We start from the raw sequence: 12085 nt of genomic DNA, 5'->3' as shown, positions 1-12085 counted from the left end.
ATGCAGCCCTCCTTAGCAGTAAGTCTGTAAACTTTCGACACATGCCACCACTGAGTACCGCTATTGCCACAGAGGCTACCTGCCAGATCCAACTGTGTCGCATATAAAATGCTGCTATTCTCTAGTATATGTAAATAATGACATAGGATTTCTATGATAAGTGATTTTCCAAATAGAACATATTAATCTGTGTACAACACATGTTACTTCACCAGAATATATTCCATTTATTGATATGTGGCTCACCTAAATACAGCCTTTTAAAAGGCTGCAATAAGATTGAAATAGCAGCTTCCAAGACCGTTTTGAACTGCCATGAACATGTTGTAAGTGCCAAACAAAGGTCAAAGGTTTTTATGGTCATTTCAACCATTTATAGCAGGTGCAGTACATTGTGAGATAAAAGGATGTTCCTCCAAGACCATGGAGCTACATGAAGACATAGGACTAAGTACAATACAAGGGACTGAGCGTAAAGTGTGTGTGCAGGCTTATGCAGACATTACAAAAACAGTGACACTGTTCTAGGATAAAAAATCCAAGTTTGTTTTTGTCTAAAGTAATGTTTGACCTTTGCCTAATATTTCCCTAAGACGAGAGACACTGCAAAGACAGTACAACACAGATGGTACAAAACACTTGGGAGACAATGCACTTATAAAAAGACACTACACAACAACAGAGAGCACTGCTGACTAATGAGCAGACTAACAGAGTACGAGTTAGGGTGATTGTAAACACAAGTTAGGGTGTTGTAAGTTCTAAGCATCTGACTGATTAGCAGTATAGTGTGTGCACTATAGATGCAACGATGCATGCAAATGGCTGAGTATATACTCAGCCATTTGCATGCATCTTTGCTAGACATACATATAAAAGAAAAACAGAATACATAAGACACGTTGACTTGTCAAAGTAGGATATCCATAGTTGTTGCTAATAACATAATGATGCCGCAGGTGTCCTGGTAAGCCAGTGAGTTAAAATGCATAAGTGACCTTGAGAAATAGTAGGTAAACACAAGTGTTACTAATTGCTTAGTACAGGGCCGCCTTAGTTATTAGTAACATCAGCGTCCACCTGCAAGTTCATGTCAATGTGTCTGCTTTTCGTACTGTGGTATGTCAGAAATGCCTTTGGCTTAATTCTCTAAGATTTCCAGAATCCCCAGGATGAAATTAAATGATTGGACATACATAGATTTAGGCATATGCATCAGCTGAAATGACTGGAAGAAGAAGAACCCACTTTAAGGCCTGACACTGTTATTATTTAGAAATATTTACACACCACAAAGTGACTGACTGACTGACACCATTAATGACATGTGCATTTTACATAGAGCTGCTGCAACTTTATTTTTATTTAAAAAAATAAATAAAAACGTTTATATATAACCTTAACTTCCGGGAGTGCAGCTGTTCTGTGTCACATGGTAACATGGTCGCTCCTCCCCCGAAACAGATGTTCCCGTTCCGCTTTTTTGTTTTTAGATTTAAAAAAGAAGAAGAATTAAAGCAACACTGTAATCTTATTTTCAGAGCCTCACCACCCGTTGGAATTTAAAAGAGGTCCATTTTTCATTTTAAAATCTACCACGTACAGAGCACATGGTCGATCTGTTTACCTCTCAAAGGTCAGAGTGTTAAGTCCAAAATCCGGTCATTGAGTTCCTCAGTAGAGCGCATGGTGACTGGACGTATCTGTCAGCGGCGAGTTTAATCACATTTGGAGATAAAAATGACTCACTGGAGAGAAATGGACAAAGACGTAAGACTTTTTGTGTTTTCTTTTTCCTTATGAGATGAGTGGACGTAGCAGCATTTTACGAACAAACCGCGTCTAACCTTAGGGACCGTCTGCAAATGACTGTCGGACAGAAATCTCATATGAGCCATTTATCAGTAAAGACAAGATGATTTGTATAAGGACTAACACATTTTTGAATTTATCATTATGTGAATTACATATTGATGGCAATAAGTTTAAGTATTTTTATATTATGATACTATTTTAATGCTTATTTTAATTACTCATTTTAATAGCAATATTTGACATATATTTATTTATTGTCTTTATTTAACTTAAATTCAATAGGATTATGAATTCAACAGCTTCCATGTCATAGGAGCTAATGGATATGCTCTGTAACGTGTTGTCAAATGTACACGTACAGTATCTCTTTCTTATTCTACATAAAAATGACTCAAAACAGCTCATTTTCAAACAAGTCCTGACGGTAGACAAAGAGAACCCAGTCAAACAAATGAAACAAAAATATTATACTCTGGTGTTTTTTTTTTTTTTACATCATGAGAATGAGCCAATATTGCATATGTGTGAGGTGTAAAAGTAAGTGCATCTCTGGGATTATAATCAGTGTTTCCAATCAGTGGAATTAGACCAAGTGTTGTTCAGTGTAAAAATCTAGGATTTATCACAGCCTAATTTTCACAACACATGTTTGTCCAAGTGTATGTACTTACAAAAAATGTTGTTGTCTCTCATCAGGCTAGAAAAGGTTACACAACCATTTGTAAAGGGTTTGAAATCCACAAATCCACAGTTAGACAGATTGTGAACAAATAGAGGTTACAAAGGAACCCAGAGCTAACTTCTAAGCTGCGAAATTCCTCTCTCATGTTGGCTAATGTTAAGGTTCATGAATCCAGAAGTTATTGTAGACGTTTAGTTGCTGTTACTGAAAACATGGGCTCTGTTACTTCTCTGTGTCTGCTTTTAGGACTGTGTAAAAATCCGCAGATGTCCATTTAGTCCAGCCTTTATGTAGGATGTATTATATTTTCATAAATATTATATTTATGGTGTTGTTCAGAAACTGTTGACTGCGCGGGCTTTAACATTTATTTTAAACTATACAATTAAATTGCCTTTCTGGTGAACTGATCTGCAGAGCTGCATGTTTGTCATCTGTCATCCTGACCCAATCAACCTGTCCAGTGTTCATTGCTTACAATACCTACATGTTATAGACAGTTTACCAACCTGCTAACGATACTTCTTATACTCATGCATTAAACCACCCTACTCACACGCAATAAAACTAAAGGTTGTCACCTTTTATGCTGCTGTACAGTACTCTTGTTTATTCTTATAACTTTATATGAACACTGTGTACCCACTAAGCTTTTCTACAGTGAATACTTCTCTGCTCTGGGTCCAGTTTGGGTTGATATAGACACTATATAAGATTGAAGTGAATCAGACCCCTTTATATAGGACATATGTTTGCTTATTGATGTGTTTTCATAAATACTGTGTAGACTTTTCTGTTCTTTTTTTTTTTTTTTTTTTTAATATGTGTAAATCTGGGCGGCACAGTGGCGAGTTGGTTAGCGCTGATGCCTCACAGTGAGAAGGTCCCGGGTTTGAATCCATGGCCTGGCTGGGCCTTTCTGTGTGGAGTTTGCATGTTCTCCCTGTGTCTGTGTGGGTTCTCTCCGGGTACTCCAGCTTCCTCCCACCATCCAAAGACATGCTTGTTAGGTTAATTGGTGATTCTAAATTGGCCGTTGGTGTGCGTGTGCGTGTGAATGGTTGTCTGTCTCTCTGTGTTAGCGATGGACTGGCGACCTGTCCAGGGTGTACCCCGCCTCTCCGACGATGACATCTGGGATAGGCTCCAGCAGACCCCCGTGACCCTTAACAGGAATAAGCGGGTACAGAAGATGAATGACTGAATGAATGAATGAATGTGTAAGTCTGAGGTCCCCCGGAGTGTGCACTTCTTTATAATCATATCTTTTTTAATGTCTCAATGGTGAATGGTCTCAGTCATTCAGGTCAGGGTATCTGGACTTGTAGGATTAGTTGAAGACATTTCACCATCATCCAAGTCCCCTCCATCCTTCAGTTCTAAAACACTGGTATGGAGTCTGGTGTGTAGGGTCTGTTAATGACCAGATACTCATCTGTAATTGAAGGAGACTGATTTGATCCTGTTTTCTTTCTCCATTGAAAGACTTTTCTGCATTATCAGACAGAGGCTCCAGTCTCAGATGTGGACAGATGTGAAGACTGTGTTGTAAATTGATGACAAATTATATGGTTTTCCAATTTGACAGAGATGGCCTCCTTTAATCAAACCATCAGTCTTCACGGAGTAAAATGTGGACATCTTCAAAGAACAATGAGGAGATGCTACTACTGTTTTGGACATACTATATTTCCTTATTACAGTAACAATATATTCGTTTGACCTTTTCCACTGTACAATTAAAAGGCCAGCGACGCGACGCAGTGGTTGTGTGGTAGCAGGTGGGGGCGCTGTTTACCGTGTTTACAGTGTCGTGCCATCAGCTGATGGTGGTTGGTGTGTCGGCTTTCATGGCCGCCCGGATGACAGGAGTGTCTGTCTGTGTGTGACAGGAGCTCGAGAGGCAGTATTCACCCAGCAGGTGGTCTCACAGGATGTCTGCAGACGACGTGATCAAGGCCCATGTGAGGGCTTTAAAGGAAGGTGGGTTTGTTTTTGAGGCTAGATGCTAATTAGCTTCAACACACATAGTAGGGAGAATGTAGGCCAGCAGCTTCTACAGGAACACAGGTGTCGTGCTAAATGTTGTACACCCGTGGAAATCTGTGCCACTGTCGCATAGATCAGCTATTTAAAAACACTGAATTTAAGTTTACTTGACCATATTCCTGTAGTAAAGTCTAGTGACTGCAGCTCCTGCTGAGTTTTCTGACTTCTAATCTTTTAATCTAATAGATTGAAATCTCCTACAGTACATCTGTAGCTATTCCGCACGCAACATATGCATTGGGGCATACTGTACATTTAATTTGATGTGCAGACTTGTTTATGTTTATAATGATAGATTTAAAATATTTCTTTGGGCAATTTGCGGCTTTTATTAGAGTGGTAACAGGAGAACAATGACAGCACACAAGGAGAGAGGGGAGTACAGAGGATAAAAACTGTTCTAGGATAAAAAATCCAAGTTTGTTTTTGTCTAAAGTAATGTTTGACCTTTGCCTAATATTTGCCTAACAAATTAAGAAACGTAACCTTCTAGGCGTTTTTTAATGCCAGACTTGTCATAGCAGGAAGCAGGCAGGTGTCTGCATTCCAGTTAGGGGAGGTTTCTGCCGTTGTGCAGGCTAGTTTCCTTCTCATGGTTAAATGGGAGCATCATGAGCAGCCATGGCTCACTGATGCACGTGGGGAGTGGTAATGAAAGAAAGTGGTCTGGTCTAACAAATCACGTTGCCATGTGTAGATCACAAGGTAAGATATGTAAAAGTAAGAGGGGAGTTCTTGGTCTGCATCAATGCTCAGGTAGTGGTACATATCAAAGTAACATTCACATAAATGTCAGTGTTAGTCACTTCACTGGTTGGTGGTTTTAATGTTGTGGCTGACTGGTGTATATCCTTATGCCCTGATGCTCTTTGTCCTTCAGGTACGGAACGAGCCCGTGGTCTGGCTCAAACTCTTCTCAATGTGCCATATGGGGAGGGAGATGGAGAGAAGCTGGATGTCTACATACCCAGCACCAACTCTCTGGGTACGTGGCTACCACACACACTGTTACCATTCAGATACGCTGAAGATTAACAGGCCTAGTTCCTTCTCTTTCAGATGTCCACCTTGTTATTTACCTTCATGGAGGCTACTGGCAGTTTCTCAGGTCCAGTTTTATTCTCTCCTCGTAACATGTTCTACATGTTAGTTCCCGCTTATTCATGGTTTTCATTTTGGTCTTTTGTGCACGTACAGCAAGGACGAGTCTGGATTCATGGCTGTTCCACTTGTTGATAAAGGTGTAGTGGTGGTTGCAGTTGGTTATGACATTGCCCCCAAAGGTAGGATCTTTACTGTATTTAAGATTTTTCTTTCTGTTTCTTAGCGACAGAGATATGATTTTGAGAAGATGAACTGAAAAAGAAAAGTCCTCCCTTTCCTACAGGTAACATGGACCTAATGGTGTCACAAGTTCGCCGGAGTGTCGTGTCTGTCATTCAGCAGTATTCTCACATCAGGTGCTTGTTTATCTCACTATTGTTACCACACTATTTAAGGAATATTCATGTTAATGCATCACGTAGAAATGAAATTCCCATTCAAACAGAGTAAAATGTCCAAAGTTCCTTACTTGCTTTCTGCTCCCACTCAGTGGTCTTTACCTGTGTGGCCACTCTGCTGGGGCTCACCTGGCTGCTATGGTGCTCTCCACTGACTGGTCACAGTACGGCATCACTCCTCAGATCAAAGGTGAGGACTGTAAGGAGAAATGAACAAGAGGCAGATATAGCTAGTTAGTGCTTGGCCTTGTTGATGTTACCATCAAAAAGTGTCATGATAAAATTCGCTAATGTCTAAGTTCTCAAATTGTGATATGTTTACTGTCTTTTTTCAGAAATGTCAGACGTGGATAATTAGTTAATGTTTTACAATGTAGTTGTATAAAGTTTTCTCTGTTATTTTAAAAGAGGTAAATGTTGATATTCCCAACAGTCTCATTGGTTCATTTCATTACGCTCTTGCATCTCTTACATTATGGTGCCTGGTCATTTGCTTACTAAGCTGCCTCTGTGACTTCTAGATGCCAACATTTGCCTAGCAAGCACGTCTTCATGTGTCATAACCACAAGTTCCATTTGAAGGCAGCATATAAGTAACAAATTACTGAGGTGTTTTCTTACTGTCCTCAAGGTGCTTTCCTTGTCAGTGGCATTTATGACCTGCTGCCCATCCTGTCCACTTATGTCAACGAGCCTCTAAAGATGACAGAGTAAGTACCTCACTACAGAACATATATGTGCACCTTGAGTACGATTACATGCAGTAGGCTTATAATTAATCAAACAACAACAAAAAAGTCTCAAACTCACACGTACAGAATTTGACACTAGGAGTTAGGGGTTATACCGATTAGTCGACTTTACTGCAGGAAGTCGACAATCGCCCATCACGTGACAATAACAGCACGGACACGCTCATATAAAAAGGTATCCGCTAACACTAGTAGAGAAACAGTCCAAATCCTCTCAGCAGCAGTCAATTAACAACTTCACCAAACGCCCTGTGGTAACAGAGAGAAGGAGGCTGCACATGAACAGTTTGCTGGTAAATTTCATTGGCTAAAGTTATTAGATCTTTACCCCTAACCCTACTATACACGGAAAAGGATTCGGAGATATGACGCTTTTTTTTTTGTCTCGTCTGGATTATATTATCTTACAACACCTTGTATTATTAAATGCTACTGAGGGTGTCGATTTATAAAGGCTATACATATCTGCAGCTCACAGCATTGGTAAGTTCATGTGTTTATGTTCAGTTCAGTTATGTTCTATTAGTTGACATTGTTGCAGTGGTTATAAAGCATTTTTATTTTATTTTTTTTGCTGAGCAAGAGCAGCATATTAGAAGTGTCAGACTGACGGTGTTTATAGGGTTGAGCAGCCTGTGTTCAAGCTTCAATTTTTTCCGTAGCTTCCTTTGTGTGAGACGCTACAATATGTACTCAGTTCAAGAGTATAGATTTCATTCTTGCAAAGCATTACTCTCTACTGTGTTTTTATATGTGGCGTCAACGACTAGTCGAAGTCGACTCGACTTTCACCACGTATTAGTCGACTTTAAAAGTTAGGAAGTTGTTCAACCCCTAGTAGGAGGCAGGTTCCATTCATTCTTTCTCTGTGCTCACTGTAAATCTGATTTTAAGAGGATGGCCTGTGAGAACAATTTGTAAAATCACAGACATAGTTTTCAACCCAAGTTTTGTCCAGGATTCAGCAAACCGTGTCATGGAAAATGAGCAAACGTGAGCATGAGAAAGCAGTGTAAAGCAATGTAAACTGAAATCAGCTGAAATTATGTAAAACAGAAAAAGGGAAAGGATTGGGTCAAATACATTATATGACTAAAGGTTACGCTATCCATGTGTCCATGATTGTACAGTGAAATTTTATGGGTCTTATCTTCTATAACTTAGATCTAGGAGACAAGTTGCTGTAGTTGGGTCTTCTACTCATTCATAATGTTGGCAACAATAACAAAGATAGCAAAACAAAGGATTCCAAGCAAAGTGAATATATAGTATAAAAATCACTTTAGGTTCAAATGAGATTTACGTTTTTTTCCAGTATTTTTTTTACATTTTTCAGTCTGTCGTTCCATGTTATAAGTTTCCTGAATTATTCCTGTTGAGGCTCTTACTCTTTAACCAGCCCAGGTGGCTGAATTTAAAATCAAGCTCTGAACTGATTGTTGATCTTATGTCAGATGTCACATCCACCAAATAGGAAAACCTTTTAGGCCAAAGCCGTAAGAAATATGACAAGCCATGTTCAGGTTTTATTGCTGTAGTTATCAAAACCTTGTTTAAAGGTATATTTAAATATGTTTAAAGACAAATGCTGTTACATACAGTATGTGGAGAAAGTCTTGGTGGCTCCTGTACAAGTTATGCAAAACCTGATAAGTTGAAACCAAATGATTCAGCAGTGACTACAAGTGTGAAAATAAAAATCATTTGGTGGCGTAGCGTTAGATAGGAGTCAGCTTACCAGACGTCTGCAGCCCTCTCCTCATCTCTGCTTGAGTTGTCACTTCTTACACGCCTGGATCTCCAACTGAATTTTTGAGTTTCATTGTGGCTAATGTGGGGGGCAAGGTTTGACGTGGAAGAATGCTTCTAACAAACAGGACTTTGTTGTTTTAAACTGTCCACCACTTGGCTACTATCTCCAATTTTAATTTTTGTGTCACAATAAAGGTAACACTCATAACTTCACTGCAGATGTGAATCAGTGTATATGTTACTGGGTCAGAGTAAATGGAGATGGAACACAAGATACATTTAAGATTTAATTGCAGCATAACATAAGTGTACACTTTCAGAGTGAATATCACATTGGGATTATTCAGTGGCAACCTAAAACCTCTAGAAAACCACAGCACATTGTCTTACCATCATCTGTACCAAGACTTGTGCTTATAAAGTGAAGCATTGGCTAAATGTTATGGGCACAACCAAGTTTCTTCACGTTAAGTGGGTATGCTGTGTGTGTATGTTGCTACATGGTTAGCATGCACTTACCCAGTGTTTATTGCCAGATCCACAGCGACCCCTGTAAAGGAGGCGCTCCGGTTATGAGGCTCTGGCTATGGTACGAGTGTTGGGACGGTTATTGTGCATGTAAATGTCCTTGTGTGTTTGTGTCTCTGTAATTGTTCTCTGGTGGTCCGTTGTGCCAGTCAGTGCCTCACTCTTGCGTCTCCTGGGTGTCTGCTGTTGGCAGGGAGGTGGCGGTGAGGAACAGCCCCAGCAAGCTGGTCCCTCAGCTTAAACTCTCTTCCTCCGGCTGCCAGATTGTTGTGGCTGTCGCTGAGAATGACTCGCCGGAGTTTCGCAAGCAGTCAGAAGAATACTTCAAAGTCAGTACTTGTGAAACTATTTGGTCTATAATGATCTACAGAGTGTGAAAGGGTGATCAAACACGCACAGTATCCATGAACCGAAGCTTGACGTGGCTTGCAGTTCATTTTCAAGCAGTTTAATATAAATAAATAAATATGGGATCACCATTATTCTCAACCATTACATCCTTAATTGCCGTCATTCTGTGGTGAAAACATCATTCTCCTGTTAACTGATCAAACTGAAGGGTTAAGAGGTTGCTGTTTACAAACTCTTAATTGTGTTTAATGATGTTGTCCATTTTAATGACTTGCAGTCACGCACTACCGTGACACGCAACTGAATTTATGAAATGATTGTGTTTATATACTATCTCCTCCCTGCTTTGTGTCACTGCATCTTTGTGTTGTGGCTTTACAGACTTTGGAGGCATCAGGGCTGAATGTGACTATGGAGGATGTGGCGAATACGGACCACTTCAGTATCATTGAGCAACTGGTAGACGGGGAGTATCACCTGACAAAGGTACGCATGCACACAAAATGCAAATAATGTAAAGTGATTAAATGTCAGTGCTATTTACCAAGATGGCCTCTTCTTTTTCTTTCTTTGACTGATGGCATTACAATATTAATGTATGAGGTGGAGCTGAACCAATTAGTCAAGTTTAAAGGGAAAGTTCAGATTATTTGAAGTGGGATTTGATGAGGTACTCATCCATAGTCCGTTTGTGACCTACCGTTTGGAGAAGCAAACAGATGTGGAGGCCAAATAATGGACGGTTGTAGACGGGCTCAATGGCAAAACCTACTTTAGCCACCTAAAACAAGGCCCACCTAAATGAATAATAATCCGCTTGAGTTTCTGTTATATTTACAATTGTTTCTGATGAGGAACTGAAGGCGTCATATTTACATGTTTGCCCTTCAAACCTACCAGACTTCTTTAACCAAAACCTTAATTTTACCTCACAGAACAGCAGGAGTTGCTGGTCTTCCATTGACTGGTGTGTTTGTGTTATAGTGTGACTTTGGTGTGTTGACACGTTGGGTCAGATCTGAATTAACTTGTTAAAACATTTAAGTCATACGGCGGTCGACCAACTACTCCTGTGGTCTTCAGGATTAAATTGCTGTTTTGGTCAATGGAATCTGGAGCTAGGAAGAGAGTAATGCAATGGATTAATTTCCCTGATGGGGTAATACACTGACCATGGATAAGTACCTCATACAACCCCACTTAAAAGACACCTAACTACATTAGCCACCTTTAGTGGTTTAGTAGACTTCTAAAAGCTTGGAAACAGTTTATGGTGAAAATAGTTTTGCAGTAAATAGTGTACAAGCATATTCCCAATGTACTTGAATATTTTACATAACGCATCATAGTTTTATAGCCTGTAGTATGTTTTTAACCTTTAAGGTGATATTATGTTAGACACGTCAGAAACTAACTGTGTATTAATTTCCTGCATTCTCTGTAGCTTCTCTTGAAGATGATGGGGAAGAGCTAAGGTGCTTGATCCATCATCCAACATCAACATACCTCTGTATCACCATCAACACTGATAAAATAGAGACACAGTTTCTGACCACTTGGTCTGATCAACAATAAGGTGGGGTGGATTAACTTCCCTGTAGTTACAGTTCTCAAAATAAGGCCTAAATAAGCTTTGTGTGTTTCAGCTTCTGAAAACATTGCGTGCCTAAAACCTCATTACTTCAAGGATGATGACTGTAGCAAACTACTGCTTTTATTCAGGGGAAAACAGCATACTCAAAAGCTATTGTGCACAATGTTATTGTTAGGAAACACAGTTGGATCCTGTACAAAACGTCGTAGAGTTGATGTTAGTTTTGGCGTATGTCCAGTGTTAAAAGAGCAGTATCTGCCTGAGTATTTTTACCTCTGACAATCTGCACCGAAACATAAATAAATCTAGAGTTGGAGATAAAGTCAAGAATTGTGACATATCATTCAAGTTGATTGTAGCTATTTATTGTAACTTTCACAACACTGATAATTTCACCCAGGGAACTTTAATGTGTCGCCAGTAAATGTTGATAAGGAAAAGTATATATTTGCACTGTTATTTGAAGCTAATATAGCTGAAGAATGCTCATATGAAAGTAGACATATTTTTAAACTACAAATGTAACTGACCATTACTTATTCTAGCATCTTACACAATGTTTACATTATTACATAATATTCTATTAATCATTACTGCAGATTGTAAAGATAATCATCACAATAAATATTTATATTTAAGAACGGATGTGTGGACAATAGTTTGTGTGTGTCTGTAAAGGTTGGATGTATTTGTAATGACAATATACTAACCAGTGGCATGTTGTATTGCTTCCATATAAGACCATATTCCTTATTATTTAGCCTGCAGTTCACTCTGTAACAGCGGATGGTTATTTGATTGCAAAAGTATACCATTACATTAGAATATTAACTCTAAGCTGGTCCTGTATTATTGCATGCTGTGTTTCTGTCTCAAAATCTAGTTTTGGTATTTTCTTTAACATGCTTGTTGCATTTTCCCAATGAAGATGCATTTAATGAGACTAGCAGAAATTGACACACGACCAGTGATGGATCATGTGAGTGCTGGTGGGCCAGGTATAGATAAGTGTATTTAAAACTAATGCGACAATGCAAGAAAGAATGAATGTGTCAATTTT

At 39.2% G+C, this 12085-nt stretch overlaps 1 protein-coding gene across 1 annotated transcript; it reads left to right on the top strand.

Moving 5' to 3' along the window:
- The first annotated feature begins 1310 nt into the window (after positions 1-1310).
- afmid (arylformamidase) lies at positions 1311-11728 on the top strand. Its single transcript, XM_084554486.1, has 11 exons — positions 1311-1770; positions 4390-4480; positions 5427-5531; positions 5606-5654; positions 5744-5829; positions 5934-6006; positions 6141-6238; positions 6680-6758; positions 9274-9409; positions 9813-9917; positions 10876-11728. The coding sequence occupies exons 1-11, from the start codon at positions 1741-1743 to the stop codon at positions 10903-10905; spliced, it is 882 nt and encodes a 293-aa protein (XP_084410612.1). The 5' UTR covers positions 1311-1740; the 3' UTR covers positions 10906-11728.
- Positions 11729-12085: the final 357 nt, after the last annotated feature.

The sequence above is a fragment of the Chelon labrosus genome (assembly GCF_963514085.1).
Source record: "Chelon labrosus genome assembly, chromosome: 2".
NCBI lineage: Eukaryota > Metazoa > Chordata > Actinopteri > Mugiliformes > Mugilidae > Chelon > Chelon labrosus.
This window is presented reverse-complemented; position numbering and strand designations above follow the sequence as displayed.